This window comes from Oncorhynchus mykiss, chromosome 3, assembly GCF_013265735.2.
Source record: "Oncorhynchus mykiss isolate Arlee chromosome 3, USDA_OmykA_1.1, whole genome shotgun sequence".
Classification (NCBI taxonomy): Eukaryota; Metazoa; Chordata; class Actinopteri; order Salmoniformes; family Salmonidae; genus Oncorhynchus; species Oncorhynchus mykiss.
This window is the reverse complement of record NC_048567.1, coordinates 63,768,479-63,793,999: the sequence shown is the minus strand read 5'-3', so window position 1 is coordinate 63,793,999 and position 25,521 is coordinate 63,768,479. Positions and strand designations below refer to the sequence as shown.

Here is a 25,521-nt window from a genome sequence, read left to right as displayed (position 1 = left end):
GTTCCCTCTGCTGTTTCCTGAAGTCCACAATCATCTCCTTAGTTTTGTTGACGTTGAGTGTGAGGTTATTTTCCTGACACCACACTCCGAGGGCCCTCACCTCCTCCCTGTAGGCCGTCTCGTCGTTGTTGGTAATCAAGCCTACCACTGTTGTGTCGTCCGCAAACTTGATGATTGAGTTAGAGGCGTGCATGGCCACGCAGTCGTGGGTGAACAGGGAGTACAGGAGAGGGCTCAGAACGCACCCTTGTGGGGCCCCAGTGTTGAGGATCAGAGGGGTGGAAATGTTGTTACCTACCCTCACCACCTGGGGGCGGCCCGTCAAGAAGTCCAGTACCCAGTTGCACAGGGCGGGGTCGAGACCCAGGGTCTCAAGCTTGATGATGAGCTTGGAAGGCACTATGGTGTTAAATGCCGAGCCGTAGTCGATGAACAGCATTCTCACATAGGTATTCCTCTTGTCCAGATGCGTTAGGGCAGTGTGCAGTGTGGTTGAGATTGCATCGTCTGTGGACCTATTTGGGCGGTAAGCAAATTGGAGTGGGTCTAGGGTGTCAGGTAGGGTGGAGGTGATATGGTCCTTGACTAGTCTCTCAAAGCACTTCATGATGACGGAAGTGAGTGCTACGGGGCGGTAGTCGTTTAGCTCAGTTACCTTAGCTTTCTTGGGAACAGGAACAACGGTGGCCCTCTTGAAGCATGTGGGAACAGCAGACTGGTATAGGGATTAATTGAATATGTCCGTAAACACACCAGCCAGCTGGTCTGCGCATGCTCTGAGGGCGCGGCTGGGGATGCCGTCTGGGCCTGCAGCCTTGCGAGGGTTAACACGTTTAAATGTCTTACTCACCTCGGCTGCAGTGAAGGAGAGTCTGCATGTTTTCGTTGCAGGCCGTGTCAGTGGCACTGTATTGTCCTCAAAGCGGGCAAAAAAGTTATTTAGTCTGCCTGGGAGCAGGACATCCTGGTCCGTGACTGGGCTGGATTTCTTCCTGTAGTCCGTGATTGACTGTAGACCCTGCCACATGCCTCTTGTGTCTGAGCCGTTGAATTGAGATTCTACTTTGTCTCTGTACTGACGCTTAGCTTGTTTGATAGCCTTGCGGAGGGAATAGCTGCACTGTTTGTATTCGGTCATGTTACCAGACACCTTGCCCTGATTAAAAGCAGTGGTTCGCGCTTTCAGTTTCACGCGAATGCTGCCATCAATCCACGGTTTCTGGTTAGGGAATGTTTTAATCGTTGCTATGGGAACGACATCTTCAACGCACGTTCTAATGAACTCGCACACCGAATCAGCGTATTCGTCAATGTTGTTGTCTGACGCAATACGAAACATGTCCCAGTCCACGTGATGGAAGCAGTCTTGGAGTGTGGAGTCAGCTTGGTCGGACCAGCGTTGGACAGACCTCAGCGTGGGAGCCTCTTGTTTTAGTTTCTGTCTGTAGGCAGGGATCAACAAAATGGAGTCGTGGTCAGCTTTTCCGAAAGGGGGGCGGGGCAGGGCCTTATATGTGTCGCGGAAGTTAGAGTAACAATGATCCAAGGTCTTTCCACCCCTGGTTGCGCAATCGATATGCTGATAAAATTTAGGGAGTCTTGTTTTCAGATTAGCCTTGTTAAAATCCCCAGCTACAATGAATGCAGCCTCCGGATAAATGGTTTCCAGTTTGCAAAGAGTCAAATAAAGTTCAATCAGAGCCAACGATGTGTCTGCTTGGGGGGGGGTATATACGGCTGTGATTATAATCGAAGAGAATGCTCTTGGTAGATAATGCGGTCTACATTTGATTGTGAGGAATTCTAAATCAGGTGAACAGAAGGATTTGAGTTCCTGTATGTTTCTTTCATCACACCATGTCACGTTAGTCATAAGGCATACGCCCCCGCCCCTCTTCTTACCAGAAAGATGTTTGTTTCTGTCTGCGCGATGCGTGGAGAAACCTGTTGGCTGCACCGCCTCGGATAGCGTCTCTCCAGTAAGCCACGTTTCCGTGAAGCAAAGAACCTTAGTCTCTGATGTCCCTCTGGAATGCTACCCTTGCTCGGATTTCATCAACCTTGTTGTCAAGAGACTGGACATTGGCAAGAAGAATGCTAGGGAATGGTGCACACACCGTGCACCGACTCCCGACTCCCGACTCCGGAGTCTGACCAGAAGACCGCCTCGTTTCCCTCTTTTTCGGAGTCGTTTTTTTTTTAAGGCATGCGCTGCTTTATTATAAAGGTGTGTGTTTATGGTGAAAATTGTCTTCCCCAAACTTGAAACTCACCTGCAACCTATGTATGCCAGTTAAGCTCTACACCATTAGAAATCAGATGAATGTCTTTCATTTTAAGAAGTTATTTGGCCACTTTAGTTGTGATACAAACCTTATCAAAACGTATACTATAGGTCTATGGGCTAGGCTACATGAGGTGTGATACAAACCTTATCAAAACGTATACTATAGGTCTATGGGCTAGGCTACATGAGGTGTGATACAAACCTTATCAAAACGTATACTATAGGTCTATGGGCTAGGCTACATGAGGTGTGTGACTATGATTTGAAAACGTCGCAAAAAAAAGGCATGCGCTGTTTTTTTCCTTACTGCACAAGCTGGGCATCATTCACAAGTGATAATACATCATTCACTAAAATTGTCACCCATCAGACTATTCTTCAGTTAGTGTTGTCTTTACATATACTAAATAATATATGTGTGGAATTTGTTTTGATTTAGAATGGACCATTATCATGCACCAGTCTCGGGAACAGGGGCATGATTATTTAAAAATAACAAAAAATAAAACGACATCTGTGCACTTAAATAACAACTGGAGGACACTTTTCCCGTGGTTCATGTGCCAGCCAGGTAGGCTATACTGCTGTTGTAAAGTGAAGCATTGTGCTTAATATTAGGAAAGTTGATAAATAAATATAGTAAGCTGATGGGATGCTCCTCACTTTAATAGAGGCCATCAAAACTGTTTTTTTATCAAGCAAATGCATAGCCTATAGAAATGTTGCGCAACATGAGCTCATGGGCTCTCATGAAGTGTTTTGATTAGATTTTCAAATACATTTAGAGTGCCTATTACCAGGCAGTTAGAAAGTTTGGTAGGCTTCTAATGACCATCAGCAGCATCAGAGCTTGGAGAAGCCTAATTACCATGACTAAACGGTCACATAGAATTTGACTGCCGTCATGACTCGTGACCTCCGGTGTGGCACTAATACTGTCACCGTAACAGCCCTAGTTATGAGTTGAGTATGAGAGAGCAGAGCTGATAGCGATAATATATCACCTCCCATACACCTGCTCTCTGGAGCCACTTAGAGTAAACACATGCACTCTATTTTTGTCTCGCTCCCTCCCCCTCCCTCCCGCGGTCTGTCTTTTCATCTTACTCATCCAGTGTTGTAGTGCAGCTGTGTAAAGATGGTACACACTTCATCTCAGCAGCCTAGCCAGGTGTTAGTTAGTGTGAAGGGTACAGAGAGCCCATCCAGCCTTAACCAGCTCTGCTCTGCCCACCCCTCTGGGTGGCACTAGCACACTGGCATCTGGAGAACCTGGTCATTAGTGCCACCCTAACACACAGAGTTGGGCCAAGCAGTACTTCTGGAGACAGCAGGGCTGGATGCCTTCCTATAGTCATAAAAAGCTTCCTCTCCTTGTCTCCCTTCATCTGAACTGTAAAATGTTCTAGATTTGATTGAATCTGAAAGTACAGATTATAGTCAAAAGGTTCCAGAGACTGTGTGTGTGTGGGCACATTTTACTATACTTGTGAGTACCAGAAGTCCTCACCAGAAAAGTAAACCAACTAAAATTAAAAGAAGTGAGGACATTTTGCCGATCCTGACTTGTAAAAAAGCTATTTTTAGGTTTAGGGAAAATAGGATTTTTAATGGGAATCAATTGTTGGTCCCCAAAAAGTCCTAACAAGTATAGTAAGACAAAGCTGTGTGTGTTCTCTATGGTGTGAAGGGCAAGGTAGGCTGCAGGTGGTTCTACCCACAGGTTTCTCATGCTCTGTCCATCAATCAGACACTGTCTGCCCACCAGCACCTGCCATTTCTCTGCCTCTGTCTCTCACACACACACTCAAACACACCTACCTGTGGAATCTGCTCTTTTTCAGCACCTTTAAAAAAAATTTTTTTGTCTGTTTATAAATGTATCCCCCGGTCTTCTACACTTCTGGATTTCACACTTGTGAAATATGGAATGACATTGTTGCTCTCTGCCCCGCATGACTGTATGATATGTGTTGTCTCCCTCCAGGTCCAGCTCCAGTCCAGACCAGTCGTAAGTCAGCGGTGGACCGCCGGCCCGTGGACCAGGGGGGAACGGGGGGGCTGGGCCTCGGTGATCTCCAGTCCATGGCTAGAGAGGAGGGGGAGGGCATGGAGACCTCCGAGACAGAGTCCCTGTCATCCACATACCTACCCTCACTGGAGCAACTACTCACCTCCCCAGACCCCAAACAGGGTACGTGTGTATACATGCATGTCTCCAAAGGCTACGGAGTTGTTGGATTGATTCCCACAAGGGATACTTTTTTTATATACTGTGAACTGTCTTCGAATACAACTGTCTGCTAAAGGACCATTTTGTTTGTGTGACTGGTTGCAGAGCCGTTTGTGTGGCAGGTGGAGCCGACTAAAGAGGAGTTGAATCAGAAGTTGACCACAGCTACACGCAGTATGGAACACATGAACAGTCTACTGCATGAGACCGAAGCTACTAACGCTGTTCTGATGGAACAGGTTAATGTACGTACACACACACACAGTACTGATGAAACAGATATGCTCTCTTTCACAGATGCTGTCCCACTTTCAGACAGTGGTGATTTTAACTTATTAATCTTGAATCCAATCATTTGGATAAAGACATTAATGAGTGAGCTAGGACGGACGTAGTCAATATAACTATTTGTTCACCACTTTTGAAATGTACAGTGACATTAAGAACATGGGGGGGGGGGGGGGGGGGGGGGTTGAATCATGATGACGTCCGTGATCTTCAGGTCGTAGCTCTAGAAAGAGGCCCACGTTCCGAATTGGATGAAAGTTCAAAGCGTATTTTCCCAGTCGTAGCTCATTTTTTTCCGAGTTCCCAGTTGTCTTGATCTCAGATTTTGCAGTTCTGTGTTAACAGTTGTTTTGAGCACGGCACATCATGCTTCACTGACAGCATGGTCAATGTTGAATGTTTATCATTTTAAACTCTGAAAAAATACCCATAATCTTATACTTTGGACCACACAGCCACTCCACTGAATAGCAGGCCAATGATTGATTTGCAATGCTTGCAGTTAGCCTCACTGATTCCTTCCAATCCACTCATTGTTGAATTTGCAATTTCCAACTTGTTGTGTAATGTTTATGTCCAATGGCCGATGAGCACTGAGACGTTTTATCTCAAATTTCTCTTCATTATTTATCTTCATATGACGAGGATTAAAAAGGATTTGCCAGTAGATTGTCGACTTGATTCATGATGATGACTGCTAGCTAAGATTTTGAAAGTATGATGGTGACATGATCAGGGCAATCAATGCTACTGTAGATATAATGTGATTTGATGTAATTTTATCTGTGGCCTATAACCTTGATCCTTCTCGGATGGACACTTCTAATGTAACTCTATGGCAGCACCCAATTTTCTAGTTCTACTTAGTGGAGACGTAGTGTCCCCATGAGTGACAGAACACTGAGCCAATCACTGCTCAAATACGGCTCAATCCGTATTTTCTGCTGGCTTGCACCACCGCCACAGAAAGCACTGAGCTAGCCTGAAACACCTGTATTTGGAGCTGCTTTACTCAAAACAAAAAAAGAGACCATGTTTGTATGCGGCTTTATTAACTCAGCGATATATATATATATATATATTTTTTTTTTTTTTTTTTTACATTATTGGCAAACTGATATGTGACACATATTAATGCCAAAATAACATGCAAAACATTGTTGCTAAAAATGTGGGGCTCAAAACAGGTGGGGCTCTGCCCTGAAAACGTACATATACAGTGCTCACACATTCATTCTTGTTTCTTTGTGTACTTGTTCGTTCTTCTGTAGCTGTTGAAGTCTGAAGTGCGTCGTCTGGAGCGTAACCATGAGAGAGAGAAGAGTGTAGCCAACCTGGAGTATCTGAAGAATGTCCTTTTACAGTTCATCTTCCTGCAGTCAGGCAGCGAGAGACAGGCTCTACTCCCTGTCATACACACCATGTTACAACTCAGCCCTGAGGAGAAGAATAAACTGGCTGCTATCGCAATGGGTAGGTACACACACACTGTAAACAAACACACATACACATACACTGTAAACAAGCAAACACACACACTGTAAACAAGCAAACACTCACACTCTGTAAACAAACAAACATATATACATACACACACACTGTAAACAAATACACAGACACTGTAAACAAACACATATATATATATATATATATATACACATACACACACACTGTAAACAAACAAACATATATACATACACACACACTGTAAACAAATACACAGACACTGTAAACAAACACACACACACATATATATATATATATATACATACACACACACACACTGTAAACAAGCACACACACACACACACACACACACACACTGTAAACAAACACACACATATATATATATATATATATATATATATACACACATACACACTGTAAACAAACACACATATATACATACACACACACTGTAAACAAACACACATATATATATATATATATATATATATATATATATATATATATATGCACACACACTGTAAACAAACACACATGCACACACCTTAAACAAACACACATATATACACATACACACTGTAAACAAACACACATATATACATACACACACACACTGTAAACAAACACACATACACATACACTGTAAACAAATACACATACACACACACACTGTAAACAAACACACACATATATACACACACACACACACACACACACTGTAAACAAACACGCATACACACACTGTAAACAAGCAAATATATATATATATATATATATATATATATATATATACACACACACACTGTAAACAAACACACATACACACACTGTAAACAAACACACATATATACATACACACACACTGTAAACAAGCACATATACATACACACACACTGTAAACAAACACACACACACACACACTGTAAACAAGCACACACACATGTACACATACACTGTAAACAAACACACACATATATATATATACACACACACACACACTGTAAACAAGCACACACACACACACACACACACACACACACACTGTAAACAAACACACATATATATATATATATATATATATATATATATATATATATATATATATATATACACACACATACACACTGTAAACAAACACACATATATACATACACACACACTGTAAACAAACACACATATATATATATATATATATATATATATATATATATATATATATATATGCACACACACTGTAAACAAACACACATATATACATACACACACACACACTGTAAACAAACACACATGCACACACCTTAAACAAACACACATATATACACATACACACTGTAAACAAACACACATATATACATACACACACACACTGTAAACAAACACACATACACATACACTGTAAACAAATACACATACACACACACTGTAAACAAACACACACATATATACACACACACACACACACACACACTGTAAACAAACACGCATACACACACTGTAAACAAGCAAATATATATATATATATATATATATATATACACACACACACTGTAAACAAACACACATACACACACTGTAAACAAACACACATATATACATACACACACACTGTAAACAAGCACATATACATACACACACACTGTAAACAAACACACACACACACACTGTAAACAAGCACACACACATGTACACATACACTGTAAACAAACACACACATATATATATATACACACACACACACACTGTAAACATAAACACACACATATATACATACACACACACACACTGTAAACAAACAAACAAACATATATATATACACACACAGTGCTTTGCGAAAGTATTCGGCCCCTTGAACTTTGCGACCTTTTGCCACATTTCAGGCTTCAAACATAAAGATATAAAACTGTATTTTTTTGTGAAGAATCAACAACAAGTGGGACACAATCATGAAGTGGAACGACATTTATTGGATATTTCAAACTTTTTTAACAAATCAAAAACTGAAAAATTGGGCGTGCAAAATTATTCAGCCCCTTTACTTTCAATGCAGCAAACTCTCTCCAGAAGTTCAGTGAGGGTCTCTGAATGATCCAATGTTGACCTAAATGACTAATGATGATAAATACAATCCACCTGTGTGTAATCAAGTCTCCGTATAAATGCACCTGCACTGTGATAGTCTCAGAGGTCCGTCAAAAGCGCAGAGAGCATCATGAAGAACAAGGAACACACCAGGCAGGTCCGAGATACTGTTGTGAAGAAGTTTAAAGCCGGATTTGGATACAAAAAGATTTCCCAAGCTTTACACATCCCAAGGAGCACTGTGCAAGCAATAATATTGAAATGGAAGGAGTATCAGACCACTGCAAATCTACCAAGACCTGGCCGTCCCTCTAAACTTTCAGCTCATACAAGGAGAAGACTGATCAGAGATGCAGCCAAGAGGCCCATGATCACTCTGGATGAACTGCAGAGATCTACAGCTGAGGTGGGAGACTCTGTCCATAGGACAACAATCAGTCGTATATTGCACAAATCTGGCCTTTATGGAAGAGTGGCAAGAAGAAAGCCATTTCTTAAAGATATCCATAAAAAGTGTAGTTTAAAGTTTGCCACAAGCCACCTGGGAGACACACCAAACATGTGGAAGAAGGTGCTCTGGTCAGATGAAACCAAAATTGAACTTTTTGGCAACAATGCAAAACGTTTTGTTTGGCGTAAAAGCAACACAGCTGAACACCATCCCCACTGTCAAACATGGTGGTGGCAGCATCATGGTTTGGGTCTGCTTTTCTTCAGCAGGGACAGGGAAGATGGTTAAAATTTATGGGAAGATGGATGGAGCCAAATACAGGACCATTCTGGAAGAAAACCTGATGGAGTCTGCAAAAGACCTGAGACTGGGACGGAGATTTGTCTTCCAACAAGACAATGATCCAAAACATAAAGCAAAATCTACAATGGAATGGTTCAAAAATAAACATATCCAGGTGTTAGAATGGCCAAGTCAAAGTCCAGACCTGAATCCAATCGAGAATCTGTGGAAAGACCTAAAAACTGCTGTTCACAAATGCTCTCCATCCAACCTCACTGAGCTCGAGCTGTTTTGCAAGGAGGAATGGCAAAAAATGTCAGTCTCTCGATGTGCAAAACTGATAGAGACATACCCCAAGCGACTTACAGCTGTAATCGCAGCAAAAGGTGGCGCTACAAAGTATTAACTTAAGGGGGCTGAATAATTTTGCACGCCCAATTTTTCAGTTTTTGATTTGTTAAAAAAGTTTGAAATATCCAATAAATGTCGTTCCACTTCATGATTGTGTCCCACTTGTTGTTGATTCTTCACAAAAAAATACAGTTTTATATCTTTATGTTTGAAGCCTGAAATGTGGCAAAAGGTCGCAAAGTTCAAGGGGGCCGAATACTTTCGCAAGGCACTGTATACACACACACTGTAAACAAACACATATATATATATACATACACACACACTGTAAACAAACAAACACACACACACACACTGTAAACAAGCACACACATTTACACATACACTGTAAACAAACACACATATATACATATATACACATACACTGTAAACAAACACACATATATACATACACACACACTGTAAACAAACACACACACACACACACACTGTAAACAAGCACACACATATACACATACACTGTAAACAAACACACATATATACATATATACACATACACTGTAAACAAACATACATATATACATATACACACACTGTAAACAAACAAACAAACACACACACTGTAAAACACACACACACACACACATACCCATTGATTTCTCAGTGTTGTAAGTAGTAGTAAGGTCAGTGAAATTGCAAAGATATCGTCAACATTCTATGTAGGTCAACACTGGAGTTGAAATCGGAAGTTTACATACAGTTAGGTTGGAGTCATTAAAACTTGTTTTTCAACCACTCCACAAATTTCTTGTTAAAAAACTATAGTTTTGGCAAGTCGGTTAGGACATCTACTTTGTGCATGAATCAAGTAATTTTTCCAACAAATGATTTACAGACAGATTATTTCACTTATTCACTGTATCACAATTCCAGTGGGTTAGAAGTTTACATACGCTAAGTTGACTGTGCCTTTAAACAGCTTGGAAAATTCCAGGAAATTATGTCATGGCTTTAGAAGCTTCTGATAGGCTAATTAACATAATTTGAGTCAATTGGAGGTGTACCTGTGGATGTATTTCAAGGCCTACCTTCAAGCTCAGTGTATCTTTGCTTGACATCATGGTAAAATCAAGAAATCAGCAAAGACCTCCAAAACAAAGTGTAGACAAGTCTGGTTTATCTTTGGGAGCAAACGCCTGAAGGTACTACGTTCATCTGTACAAACAATAGTACGCAAGTATAAACACCATGGGACCACGCAGCCGTCATACCGCTCAGGAAGGAGACGTGCTCTGTCTCCTAAAGATTAACGTACTTTGGTGCAAAAAGTGCAAATCAATCCCAGAACAACAGCAAAGGACCTTGTGAAGATGCTGGAGGAAACGGTACAAAAGTTTCTATCCACAGTAAAACGAGTCCTATATCGACATAACCTGAAAGGCCGCTCAGCAAGGAAGAAGCTACTGTTCGAAAACCGCCATAAAAAAGCCAGACTACGGTTTGCAACTGCAGATGGGGACAACGATCGTATTTTTTTGGAGAAATGTCCTCTGGTCTGATGTAACAAAAATAGAACCGTTTGGCCATAATGACCATTGTTATGTTTGGAGGAAAAAGGGAGAGGTTTGCAAGCCGAAGAACACCATCCGAACTGTGAAGCACGGGGGTGGCAGCATCATGTTGTGGGGGTGCTTTGCTGCAGGGGGGACTGGTGCACTTCACAAAATAGATGGCGTCATGAGGAAGGAGGATGAAGGAAAATTAGGTGGATATATTGAAGCAACATCTCAAGACATCAGTCAGGAAGTTAAAGCTTGGTTGCAAATGGATCTTCCAAATGGACAATGACCCCAAGCATACTTCCAAAGATGTGGCAAAATGGCTTAAGGACAACAAAGTCAAGGTATTGGAGTGGCCATCACAAAGCCCTGACCTCAATCCTATAGAACATTTGTGGGCAGAACTGAAAAAGTGTGTGCGAGCAATGAGGCCGACACACCTGACTCAGTTGCACCAGCTCTGTCAGGAGGAATGGGCCATAATTCACCCAACTTATTGTGGGAAGCTTGTGGAAGGCTACCCGAAATGTTACACCCAAGTTAAACAATTTAAAGGCAATGCTACCAAATACTACTTGAGTGTATATAAACTTCTAACCCACTGGGAATGTCATTAAAGAAATCAAAGCTGAAATAAATCATTCTCTCTGCTATTATTCTGACATTTCACATTCTTAAAATAAAGTGGTGATCCTAACTGACCTAAAACAGGGAATTTTTACTCTGATCAAATGTCAGGAATTGTGAAAAACTGAGTTCAAATGTATTTGGCTAAGGAGTATGTAAACTTCCCACTTCAACTGTATATGAAATACTGTGTTGATACTGCAGTGTCTTCCCTGTATTTCTAACCCGGTCTCTTTCTGCTGCAGGTGAGGAGGAGGTGGGAGGAGCTAGAGGCTCAGGATGGACCTCCTACCTACACAGTTGGTCAGGCATCAGATGAACACACACACACATCAACCAATGTCCTCTTTCTACCTGCCTTCACTTTCATCTGGTCCATATGTCTGATCAACTGAGTAATTAAAAAGTCTTAATATATTGATGATCATCCATCTACTTGAAAAAAAGCCAGTAGTCAGCAATGCCAGTACTCTTTTGTTTTCTTTAGCTGATGGTACGTTACTGAACCATTTATGGTGGGTTAATTCACCAATACCTCAGTCATTACTGGGATTATTTTTATGAGATAGATTTTGTTGCTTGTAACAATCAATTCCAAGCAACACTTATGTTTTACAATAATTCATGAAGTGAACTATGACTGTTACAGATTTGACCATCTGTTTTCATTGCTCACTCATCATAGGTCTGATACAGGGCAGCGGGTAGCCTAGCAGTTACAAGGCGCTGTATGGTCAATCTGACATCTACATTTGCCTTGCAGCATTTATGGTGATATGGCCTCTGCAGAAGTCAGGTATTCATACTCATACGCTTCATACGCTTCGCAGAACTGTTGTGAAGGAAGTTGTCAATGAAGTGAGTTTGTGTTTATACAGGACCTACCGTCAACCAATTATGTCAATGCGGAGCTATACTGAGCCCTCCACATTGTTAATACATTTGGCAGGTGCACGGAAATGTGGTACGGAGCTCAGTTTGGCCTTTTCATGCCTCCGGAGGCTCTGCAATTGCATCACACCCTACATACGGAGCCTTTGGATCAACCACAAATTTGCTTTAAGAGTGTTGTGCCAGTAACCAAAAGGTCGGTGGTTCGAATCCCTGAGCCGACTAGGTGAAAAATATGTTGATGTGCCCTTGAGCAAGGCACTTAATTCGAATTGCTCCTGTAAGTCGCTCTGGATATGAGTGTCTGCTAAATTATAAAAACATATGTGATGAATTGACAATATTCACATGTTCAAATTCACACCTATTTAATTTATTTTGATGTATCAATATTACATACCAAAGGATGCTCTGGTAATATATAGGTACATAATCTGTAATTGGGAACAACTTAAATATATGTAAATATACATTGAGTGTACAAAACATTAAGAACACCTTCCTAATATTGAGTTGCACCATTTTTTGCCCTTAGAACAGCCTCAATTCATAGGGGCATGGACTCTACAAGAGATGCTGGTCCATTTTGACTCCAATGCTTCACACAGTTGTGTCAAATTGGCTGGATGTCCTTTAGGGTAGTGGACCATTCTTGATACACACGGCAAACTTGAGCGTGAAAAATAACAGTAGCGTTATTTTTTTACAATAACCCGTTCAAAACCTCTTAAATATTTTGTCTTACCCATTCACCCTCTAAATGGCACACATACACAATCCATGTATCAAGGCTTAAAAATCCTTCTTTAACATGTCTCCTCCCCTTCATCTACACTGATTGAAGTGGATTTAACAAGTGACATCAATATGAGATCATAGCTTTCACCTAGATTCACCTGGTCAGTCTGTCATGGAAAGAGCAGGTTTTCCCAATATTTTGTACTCTGTGTATATAGTAATTACTATGTATTTACTGTGTAATTACCATGTTTTTACAATGTGGGGCTGCGTCTTTTCCAACTTAACCAAACATGCAGAAATGGTTCTGGATATCAGTGGTTGGGTAAAATGCCAGTCTCTGCTTTGCTCTGTAGTCATATGGGAGTGCTTTATATCTGAAATTGCATCCTATTTCCCATATATTGGGAATAAGGGGGCAAACATGAACTGGCACATCTCTTACCCAGGGTGACATGCTAATATCATTGTTCTGTATCATTCCTAAGGCAGCTGCTTCTGCTTCTTATTAACGAACGAGGGAGGAATGGGGGGACCAGTAATACATGGGAATAACTGAATGTACTTTTAATTCATCATTAGGGAAAGTATTGTGTTAATGATGAACATTTTATTTTAAGAGATTTATTAGGCTATAGCCTAAGATTAAACATGGTTACTGATTTTTGTAGTACACTGGTGAGGGTTTCCAGTCCTCACAGTTTGGTTGAAGTTGATGTCTTGTAGTATTCTGGGTAAGAAGTGTTTTTACAAAAGGACAAATAAGTCCAAATATAAGCTTACGTTTTAGACCTACCATTTTATGAAGAGGAGACCTGCAATAAGGAGCCTAACCACAATCCTTATTATTTAACTGTGAATACACACGTCAATTGAAATAAATATTTACTGTGTTAAAGATTTTAGTTGATTAAATAAAGTGATCTGGAGTGAAAATGTCCCCATTATAACACACACTCATTATGTATCCTCTGTATTTCTAAGGGATAGCCTAGAGAAAGACCTTTCAGATGTTTTCCTCTTTTCTCATCCGGGAAATACTTCCTTTTAAGGAAATATATTCCCAGTTACATGACGTAAGCACAATGAGCACTAGTAGGCTATGTAGTTCAAAGTTATAGTCTACATTGGTGTCTATTTTATGGTTGAATTTCCTTTTTTGTTAATTTGATCGAACGCTTTTTAAAACATAAAATAGGCTACACTTTCGAGGAGCGCCCAACTGAGCCCCCGATGGCACACAATAATTATAACTTTGTAGCTCAAATTCCTGTGAAGTAGTTTGCCAAATATAATGTATTGTTTTACTGAAGGTGCTTCTGTGGAAAACCGGTGCTGCTCGGGAAGATTTCATCGCGCCATGTTTAGCGGGAAAATATGTTGGAAATAGACCTAAACAGCGCAATGAAATAAGAACAGTTAGTGCATGAGGGTTGACGGTTTCCATGAAATGTATTTCTAGGTAGGATATTAACCCCCTGATATGCATCTGTCTCGGTATTTACAGTAAAGGCTAGCCTACTGTGGTCCCAACATGGATGACTTGACTAAAATGTGAAGTTCCCGAGAGGGCGGGTCTAGTCCGGTTAAATGACATTTTAGCGCAGTAGCCAGATTGTACACTGATAGAGAAACAGGCGAGGCTCATTCGCCATTACAAAGAAAGTGTCTCTTGTTAACAGTAGTCTATCTAAAATACATCCCCTCGAGACCCAAACATCTGGGGGGAGAAAGGCCGGTGGAGACGAAACCCCTGCAGTCCAGAAGATGTTGGGGGTGGTAGAAGAAATGACCAACGGCAACGGGTGAGCACTGGACAGAAAATAACTGTATGATGGACCAAATCTGCTTCTATAAAGAGTTTGTAGAGTATCATTCGCCGTCTGTTGACTCTTGACAAACGAAATTGCAGCCTGTTGCATTCAATGACCTGGATCAGCGCTGTCTGCAGTCGCGCACAGAAGAATTGATGCCGTGTAGGGTGTGACCACTGGTGAAGTAATGTAACAATCACAACGCGGCCTACTTTCGTTTATAGGATAGACTACTGAACAACATGGAGTAATCTTAATCAATCTGGTTAGGCCTATTCACAATGAGATATATGAACAAACGTATTTTATTTGCTGCTCTGCAGGGGGCTACTTTGCTGACATTTATTCAAGCCTGAATTAGATTTTACAGTTGTAGACCTACTTGTTGCAAACTTCGGATGATATGTTACGAATTCATACAATATGTTAATAATTGAAATTAGTACAATATTTTAGGGAATTTGCTAAACGTAAGATATGTTACGAATTCCAATTTGTTGTCACGAACTTTAGCTAGGAGGCTAATGTTCGCGAGGGTAGGGGTTAAGGTTAGGCGTTAGGTTGAAGGCTTAGCTAACATGCTAAGTAGTTGCAAAGTAGAAAAAAAATGAAGTAGTTGCTAATTAGCTAAAGTTTACAGTGATGACATAAGAACACGCAACCTAGACGTTCACGTTATACGCCCACCCAGTCACCCCGACCAACCACCATACTTTAATTTTTGCCATAAATAGACTTCTGTTTTATGTAACCATACCACATGCAACATATACTAATTTGAGTGTCCCGGATTAACATTTACTATGTTACGTCTAGTATATGAGACTAGACTGAAGTAGCCTAGGCCTGGGACCATTTGACACCTTGTTGTGGTCATTAGGACAACAGTGTTTAGGCTGTGTTTACACAGGCAGCCCAATTCTGATTTTTTTTTTCACTAATAGTTTTTTTTGTCAATCAGATCTGATGTGATTGGTCAAGAGGGAAAATGTAAATGCAACCATAAAGGTCCAGACCTATGTCCATAGTATACTTACATACAGTACAGGGCAGGAGCTTCATATCCATGCTGTTCAGGTTTGACTCAGTGAATATGATGATGCTATCTCCCTCCGTCCAGTTGTTAGTGGTTACTGTACTTCCATTCTGCCCCATGAGACACGTTTCAGCAGATCCACTTCCTGGCTTGTTAATTCCCCCCCCCCCCCCCCCCATGTGTGTGTTACTTTATTTAGATCTGGGATCTCTGCTCCCATCAGGAAGGACAACGTTTTATACCGTACTCGTTCACCGGGCCACATTCACCCAACATAAGTACAACAGGCTCTGTGATGCATTTTGTCTCCCCTGCACTGTCTGCCCCCACAAACAAACATTCACACTCACTCCATATATAACTTCCTGTCCTGAGCTGCTGTTGGGGAGGGAGGGGGAGAGAGAGAGATCATGATGTGGAGAGCGGATGTCTCTAGTCTCCTGAGTCTCTCTCTCTGTCTTTCAGTGCTCCATCCTGACTAGGAATGAGCTCTGTGGGAACATTGGACATCAGAGCTACTGTCAATCAGATAGCTTCTGTAGCTGTCACACATATTTGTACATTTACACATTTGGTATACCTAGTTTTTTTACTGGAATTGTGCGTATTTGTACTTTCCCTGCCCAATTTATTAGCAGTTTTGACCTTTTAATATAGTAGAATTTCTGGCCAGAGCCTGAATAAACTAGGGCCATAGTAGTATGACAAGTCTTATCAGATTGTGGATTTAGACTGAATCATGTCTTTTTACACAATCAAGGCTTACCAGGCAGGTTCCCAGTCTCTGTCTTGCATTGGAATGGCATATAACATTATTGGTCACAAGTTTCTAGCATGACATTGAGACAATTGTATGAAATATTTCTGATGGTTTACCAAACCGTTTCATTTGCACTTACTTGGCTAACTCCCACATTTCAGTCTCCTATTCCGTCTGTGTGGGTTCATGTGTATATCGCCCTCTGGTGGTCACAGTAGACAACAGCAGTGGTGAAATGAGTTGAGAGGAGCAGTGGCTCTGCTTCCCAAATGTCTGTGTGGTATTGTGAGTGATCCAACACAAACCTATTCCTGGTATCTTCCTGTGACACACACAATAAACAAAGACAATATTTTGTAATGCACACAGCCCACTCCCTCCCTAGCCCCGACCCTACTCTAGCCCTGACTATGGCTGCAGTGATACATACAGCCAGCCCACTCCCTCCCTAGCCATTCTACTCTAGCCCTGACTATGGCTGCAGTGATACATACAGCCAGCTCGCTCCCTCCCTACCCCCTACCCTACTCTAGCCCTGACTATGGCTGCAGTGATACATACAGCCAGCTCGCTCCACCCTTATTCCTGTCCTCAATCACTGAACAGACTGCACCCTATGAGTCAGTCAGCCACCAACACTCAGCCACACACACATGAATGTATACACACAAACACACACGCTCCATCATCACGCCAACCACTGACAGGCCTTCCAGGCAGCCACATAGGAAGTGATGTGGGTGAGCAGAGGCAGAGATAACAACAGACACAGTAGGGACAGAGCAGTGACAACAACAGCAGCAACCTCACAGCAGCCTAACAAAATACTTTGGTAAGACATTAATATTTTACATTGTTCTGTTTCTTCAACATGCAACCTACACAATCTGCAGTATCAGATCTTCAGATCTTGATGGTTCAATAAAGTATTAGTGGGTTTGTAGCTCAGTAGCCCACTCTACATCTTAGTTATGTTAATTCAATGTCTCTTTGAAAGAAATGAACAAAAAAAATTCAATATTTTTATTTCAATATTTTATGGCTGCAAATCTGAGGGCAGCGTTGGTCTATAAGACTGCAGTACCTGTGATATCCAGAAAGTTGCAGTATCTTCATGTTTTGGTGGATTTGGACATTCATTTACTTGGCTTTCCTCCTCTGGCTGATACCACTCTTGTTTGTCTTGGGAAATCAATGCAGAAATCATGTGTTGTTCCATAGAAATAATTAATTATATCAACCAAGTAAATCTCACGGACAGTTGATCACAGTACTCAAATGTGTCAGTGTTGCAGTCAGTCAGTTAGAAAGTGGCTGGCGGCCTACACCCCAGCTCTACCCTCTAAACTAGGACTGGAATGTAGTGGCTACAAAGGCAGCATTAAGAGGACCCTAAGGGGAGGTGTGTGTGTGTAGTGAGTGTCTTTCAGCCAGTCGTCACATTCCTGCTGAACATGCTTCATTTTCGTACACAGCTGATATCCCTATAGCCTCTGGCCTCTCAGGATACTAAAGAGACTCTCACTAACTGTGAATGTTATTTTGGGCATTAGCCTACTCGAAAATAACGATCATAAGACACACTTTTATTATGATCAAATTACAGCAATCATCACCACCATCACATCTTCACCCCACAGGTTAGATATTTTATAGTGAGCCTGTTGCAGCTAGTTTGTCATATAAATGTAATAGTTGCATTCATGTTTGAATTTCATGTAATGTTGTGTGTGTCTGCTGGGTGTGTTGACTCTAGAGACACCCATGCCCTAAAGATAGAACTATCTCTTTACACGCACGCATTCACACACTTACCTCTCTCATTGTATTAGCCAATAACATTCTCTGAGCAAGAGGAACAATATCAAATGAAAGCATTTAGTCATAATGTGCTGAAGGCAGACTCACAAATCACATCAACACTGAGTAAAAGGCAAGTATACCACTTTATGGCATTTCAATATTCATTTTGGACAGTTGTGTTTTCCCTGTGTGGGTCATTTAGTTGCTGTAGACCCATACCGTCAAATGTTTTAGCCTTTCTAGTAGTCTGCTACACCAGGACCTGCCTGTGTCTCTGTCCTCTGTGTAGAACTATCTTTGCTCCTCTCTCTGTCTGTGTGTTTATTTGTTTGTGACAACTCTTTATTTGCTGTGATGTTACAGGTCGTGTATGGCTCTCTTACCCTAATGCAAGTGTTTGATTGGGTTGTTCTCATGTTGGTGTAGAGATTGACACTGGTCTGATATGGGTGGGGTTAGGGACTGTGATATTGGCTGCAGTAACATGAATGGACACACACACACACACACTAAAGTCCCAAACAGGAAGAGGAAAAGGTGTTATTGTGGGGTCAGAGCAGCCATCACTCTGTCACCACACCATAGTGACCATGTAAACTCTGAACTCTTCAGGCAAGGCTCTGGCCGTGTGTGTGTGTGTGTGTGCCCTGTGTGAAGAGTTCAGTGTACAGTTTTACAAATGTGCTTTGAGGGTGTGAATACATAGGAAGCTGAATACACAGTACACACACAGGTTGGATTGGTTCATTACTTGGGGCTCCAATGGCGCTGTTTGGTATCCTGAGGAAATCTGAGAGGATGAGAAGTTCTATTACGTAATAGTCCTTAGGAATAAATCTATATTGTCAGTTTAGTTCACCTCTGCTGATATTTATTAGTATTTAGTACAGATCCCAGGTCTGTGAAGGGGCCACTGACTGTATATGCTTTTATCAATTAACTGAACAATGGGCAGGAAACACACTGCCCTCTTCTATCACAGAGACTTCTCTCTTAGGCAGACTGATGCAGAGAGAGACTGGGGACAGAGAGAGAGAGAGAGAGAGAGACAACAGGAAAATAGAGGCTGAACTGTAGACAACTTATCAACAAGTTATCAACATATCAATATCAACTAAGCGTCATGTTGGATTGATCAGTGGAAGGGATCTCTTACGAAAATGAGTTTCTCTATTGGACAAGTTCAGTTAGGTCCCTCCCCGTTTCATTCCGTTTAAGAAATGTTTTGCAACGGAATCGGCGTAATGAATACGCACCTGCCTTAAGGCTGAGAATTTGGGCGGAGCGAGGAGCTGATAGGTGTGTTGGATCAGAGCCACACCCCTGATAGGTCATTCCTCTAGATGTGTGCCTTGAGGTGTGTGTTTGTCAGAGATAAAGGGAGTGTGGAATGTAGTAGCCGGCTGTTCCAGGAGAGCGTGTGGACTGTTCTGCCAAGGGCTTCCCAGGTGTGAGCTGCTGTTCTGGGCTTGGAGAGGAGACTGGTGGGGCTCAGTGCTGGTTGTCGTCCTGTCGAGCTTTGGAACTTACTGATCACACGAGGATTACTGACTGAGTTTGTATCCGTGCCCCGGTGGACGGTGGGAGGGAAGGAGGGATGAACTCTCTGCGGCTGAAGGAGTTATCTAACTCAGACCTGTACAGACGCAGACAGGAGAGACCTGACAGCTATGGAAGCATAGCTAGTAACAGCCTCAGGTGAGACTCCTCTCTCTCGCTCTGATTTCTCTCTATTTGACCAGACTGCAGAGAGAACAGACAGTAGGTCAGCAAAGTGTACTGTAGTGGGGGATGGTTAAGGTTAATACTGGGTACATTTGACAAGTCACCATCTGTTGGTGTCCTTTGTGTTGTAGAGAGGCAGACAACCTGGTCTGTGAGTATGAATGAGGTGAAGCCTGTGTATGTTAGCCTCAAAGATATCCGAGAGTGGAAGACTCCTTGTCTCTAACATGTAGGCTCACTTTTTGTGAACAGTCCCATCACTAGTCAGACTGTTGAATAAACTTCAAATGAACTTACTTTACCTGTTGTCTGCTGATTTTGTCCATATGTACGAGGTACACAGACAAAATATCCACAGAGTAGTGTTTGTAACCTAACTTTCAGTACGCTGGTCTGTATGTCGGTTTGTATTTCCAATGCTGACGTAATTCGCATGCGACTTGGACAATAAGTCAAAAATGGGCGAGTTTAACCGAAGCACAGTCCAAAGGCTGTCCCACGCAATCAGCTGGCAAATTTACCAAGCACTTCCAGCTGATTGTGAAGGAACACGCTTTGGTCCACAACTGTTGGTTACATTCGGCTATTGTTTACATATTGTTAATCATGTGAAATGCACCAGGAGATAAAAAAAAACAAGCAACAAAACTTACCGGCTCTGTAAAAAGTTGGGTAAGCATTACTTTCCTGTGGTTACCCTATATCTTCACTTCCTATCGCCAGATCCCAGGCCTGTAAAGGGGCCACTCTCCATATTCTGGTATATCGACTTTTTTACAGCGCCTTATTTCAGACTGATATTCATGGAGTAACCATGGTAACCGTCTGTTTAGACAACGTGTATGTACATTTTGGTAATGGGTTGTGTGCGGATCCTGTCTGAGGGGGGTTTAGAACAGCAACACGTTTTTCAGCGGAAACCGTTTACTCCAAACCTATAACATTTGCAAACAAAACAAGAGTTTCTATTGGACAAATTCGGGTAAGTCCCTTCCCGTTTTGTTCCGTTTGCTATGTGCTTCTTTTTGGTTCATAAAGTAAACGGTTTCCATTGCCAACCATTTTTCAACAGATAAAACATTTTGCATTGGAATGAGACTAATGAATGTCCTCACTGTTCCAACAACACCTACCGATAGGCATGTTCAAAGGGATGTTTTTAAAACAGGCTTCTACCTTCCCATAGAGTGGCAGGTGGCCTAGGGGTTAGTGTTGGGCCAGTAACCAAAAGGTCACTGGTTCAAATACTTGCGCCGACAAGGTGAAAAATCTGTCGATCTGCCCTTGAGCAAGGCACTTAACCCTAATTTGGTCCGGGGGCACCATACTACTATGGCTGACCCTGTAAAAAACGAATTTCACTGCACCTATCCTGTGTACGTGACGACAACACTTTTTTCCCTCTCCTTCAGTCTCTCTACCCACCCTCCCCCTTTCTTTGTCCCTGATCCTGCTGTGATTAGAGGTCTGCATCTCTCCCAAGGGTCAGAGAGACGTGTCATATCACAAACACACACACCAGCCTTCACCGCTAAACATGATGCACTGAAGTGCTTTGTCAGCAGAACTGAGCTAGTAACAGAACATGAGGTCACCTGGTCTCTATACTGTGACATCATTGGTTGTAGTGGTGTGTCCCTGCTATGTGTCCTTCACATATGACCCACAAACACACGGATCACATCCCAGGCTGCCACACATCCTCCCAAACCCTCCCTCCTCCTTTCGCTCAGCCCTCAGCAGGAAATTAAACTCTGAAATTATGCCAGTAGGGCAGAGGGGCAGGGCTGATGTTTTATGGACGTTGGGAACAATAGCAAAACAGGGAGGTTAATTTGTGAGATACTTTGCACAAAAATAACTAACATGTCTAAAAAGACCACCTACATTCTACTTTCTTCCACTTTTCTGTTCCGTTGGTTTGAGGTGCACAGCCACAGGTTTTTAACTTGTTGTGTAGCATGTAATGCCACTACAGCCTTTACATTTCTCCATTAGGGGAGAGTGGAGAAAGTTGAGACGCACTCGTTTCTAGGAAACCGTCCACCAAATTAATAATTTGACCAAATATTTATAAAGAGGTCATGATTTCACGGACTAAGTTGAGCTAGTGGCAAGTTGAGCAAATGTGTTTTCTTCCCAGGTGTAATGCAAGGGGCCTGGCCTGTGTTAAAAGTGTTTCAAAAAGTACAAAGTGTTTGTTAGGCGTTAAGCCTGTGTTCAAATTATTAAAAGACCAAAAAGCGATTATGTTGAATTGTGTTTGGGAAAAAAAGGTAGTGGTAATACTTAGAGTAAGTGGGAAGTTTACATACACCTTAGCCAAATACATTTAAACTCCATTTTTTCACAATTCCTGACATTTAATCCTAGTAAAAAGTCCCTGTATTAGGTCAGTTAGAATCACCACTTTTTATTTTAAGAATGTGAAATGTCAGAATAATAGTAGAGTGATTTATTTCAGCTTTTATTTCTTTCATCACATTCCCAGTGGGTCAGAAGTTTACATACAATCAATTAGAAATTTGGTAGCATTGCCTTTTTAAATTGTTTTACTTAGGTGAAACATTTCAGGTAGCCTTCCACAAGCTTCCCACAATAAGTTGGGTGAATTTTGGCCCATTCCTCCTGACAGAGCTAGTGTAACTGAGTCAGGTTTGTAGGCCTCCTTGCTCGCACACACTTTTTCAGTTCTGCCCTCAAATGTTCTATAGGATTGAGGTCAGGGCTTTGTGATGGCCACTTCAATACCTTGACTTTGATGTCCTTAAGCCATTTTGCCACAACTGTGGAAGTATGCTTGGGGTCATTGTCCATTTGGAAGACCCATTTGCGACCAAGCTTTAACTTCCTGACTGATGTCTTGAGATGTTGCTTCAATATATCCACATAATTTTCCTTTCCTCGTGATGCCATCTATTTTGTGAAGTGCACCAGTCCCTCCTGCAGCAAAGCACCCCCACAACATGATGCTGCCACCCCCGTGATTCACAGTTGGAATGATGTTCTTTGGCTTGTAAGCCTCCCCCTTTATCCTCCAAACATAACGATGGTCATTATGGCCAAACAGTCCTATTTTTGTTTCATCAGACCAGAGGACATTTCTCCAAAAAGTACGATCTTTGTCCCCATCTGCAGTTGCAAACCGTAGTCTGGCTTTTTTATGGTGGTTTTGGAGCAGTGGCTTCTTCCTTGCTGAGCGGCCTTTCAGGTTATGTTGATATAGGACTCGTTTTACTGTGGATATAGATACTTTTGTACCTGTTTCCTCCAGCATCTTCACAAGGTCCTTTACTGTTGTTCTGGGATTGACTTTTCGCACCAAAGTATGTTCATCTCTAGGAGACAGAACGCGTCTCCTTCCTGAGCGGTATGACGGCTGTGTGGTCCCATGGTGTTTATACTTACGTACTATTGTTTGTACAGATAAACGTGGTGCCTTCGTGGCTTTGGAAATTGCTCCCAAAGATGAACCAGACTTGTCTTGGCTGATTTCTTTTGATTTTCCCATTATGTCAAGCAAAGAGGCACTGAGTTTGAAGGTAGGCTGTGAAATACATCCACAAGTACACCTCCAACTGACTGAAATTATGTCAATTAGCCTATCAGAAGCTTATGAAGCCATGACACAATTTTCTGGAATTTTCCAAGCTGTTTAAAGGCACAGTCAATTTAGTGTCTGACCCACTAGAATTGTGATACAGTGAAATAATCTGTCTGTAAACAATTGTTGGAAAATGACTTGTGTCATGCACAAAGTAGATGTCCTAACCGACTTGCCAAAACTATAGTTTGTTAACAAGAAACCTGTGGAGTGGTTGTATGTAAACTTCTGACTTCAACTGTAATTCAGTTCTGAAATATGTAGGTGGCTTAACTTACCCATACCCAGGGTAATGTGTTACAAGCTATGTTTTTAGAAATGTTTACATGAATTCTGATTATTTCCATGGATACACAACATCCTGAAATATATGTAGATATTTTTGTTAGAAAGAATACTATATTTCTCTTAATGAAGTGATGCTTAATGTAAAAAATATTGCTCAACTTACCCCACTCTCCCCTACCATGTCTACTGTTGACACAGCCAGGGGAAGAGAGGGGTTTGTTTCGTTATCGTTCCCCTTAGTGCTAGCAGCCTTATTAGCCTGTAGCTCCAGTCTCATCTGTGTACGGAGCCCTCGCTTAGACATAACTGCCTCAGCTTTGTCTAGGAAACATACCTGTCAAACTCAACGTTCGCCTCTGGCAGGGAGGTCAAAGTACACAGTTACAGTTGTTTACAGTATGGCTATCGCAACTAAACAATAACTTTTGGTTTTAGAAATAATTAGCCTGGAAGATTCTTAGAGGATTCCTTGGGAGCCAGGGTTTGTAAGGTGGCCCGGGCCGACTGGGGAGGGGGCCTTGGGAGATCTGTGGCTGGGGTAGTTTGGATGGCCTGGCCTGGTGTTGCCAGGGAGTGTGTTTTGAAGGTATGGCATAACCCTGTCTCTGGCCCTGACCCAGGTGTGGAGTATTCTGGTTGAGCAATGAAACCTTGCAGCTGTGCTGTTGCACCAATTTCTCACCAACAGGAAATACCATGACCATAGTGATTTATACTGCTATTCGGTGTGACTTCGTAATACCATGCCTGTCTGACAACACATCTGTAAAATAATGTAGTTCCTTTATTCGTCCTACCAGTGCTGTGTGTGATCCTGTGTTACGTTGGCAATCAGAGTATTTACTCTAGAGCTTGACAAACTAAACCCAGAGAGACTGTTTGTAATACCTTCCCCTTCAAAATACCTAACTAAGCCTCTGTCTAAACTGTTATTCATCATGTATCCACAGCCTGGGTTAGTTTATATAGCCCAGAGGAGAAATGTTTATATTGGCTGTAAGATCAGACTGTCCCTATTCGGTCACAGCAAAGTCTTCCTTTGGCATTATCAGATGGTTGTATTATTGTATTATCTCTGTATTGATGTTAAACGCATCTAAAGCTGCTTTTCTCCATCATCATCATCATCATCATCACAACAAGATGCATTTTCTCACAGTGCAGTCTAAACCACTGCATCCTGTAATGTTTCTTGTCATCTCTCTTTACTGCAGACCCCCAGGTGGCAGGGTTTCTCT

General features: G+C 41.8%; 2 protein-coding genes across 7 annotated transcripts in view; both read left to right on the top strand.

Moving 5' to 3' along the window:
• The window catches only part of LOC110520377 (GRIP and coiled-coil domain-containing protein 2), a 41,599-nt gene extending 28,596 nt beyond the window's left edge, over positions 1-13,003 (top strand). For all 3 annotated transcript variants that reach the window (XM_021597655.2, XM_036974904.1, XM_021597654.2), the window contains exons 21-24: positions 4,275-4,481; positions 4,626-4,765; positions 6,080-6,281; positions 11,870-13,003. In XM_021597655.2, the coding sequence (XP_021453330.2) occupies positions 4,275-4,481; positions 4,626-4,765; positions 6,080-6,281; positions 11,870-11,943 (623 nt within the window). In that variant the 3' untranslated portion in view covers positions 11,944-13,003. The remainder of the gene's footprint in view (positions 1-4,274; positions 4,482-4,625; positions 4,766-6,079; positions 6,282-11,869) is intronic.
• A 1,429-nt stretch (positions 13,004-14,432) lies between these two features.
• Positions 14,433-25,521, top strand: part of LOC110520376 (LIM and senescent cell antigen-like-containing domain protein 1) — a 36,570-nt gene continuing 25,481 nt past the window's right edge. Inside the window, exon 1 of one of the 4 annotated variants that reach the window (XM_036974912.1) lies at positions 14,433-15,058. In XM_036974912.1, coding sequence (XP_036830807.1) covers positions 15,021-15,058 — 38 coding nt within the window. In that variant the 5' untranslated portion in view covers positions 14,433-15,020. Of the gene's footprint in view, positions 15,059-17,607; positions 17,696-19,952; positions 20,365-20,925; positions 21,064-25,521 lie in introns of those variants that run through there. The other 3 variants (XM_036974910.1, XM_036974909.1, XM_036974913.1) reach the window with 3 other exon arrangements.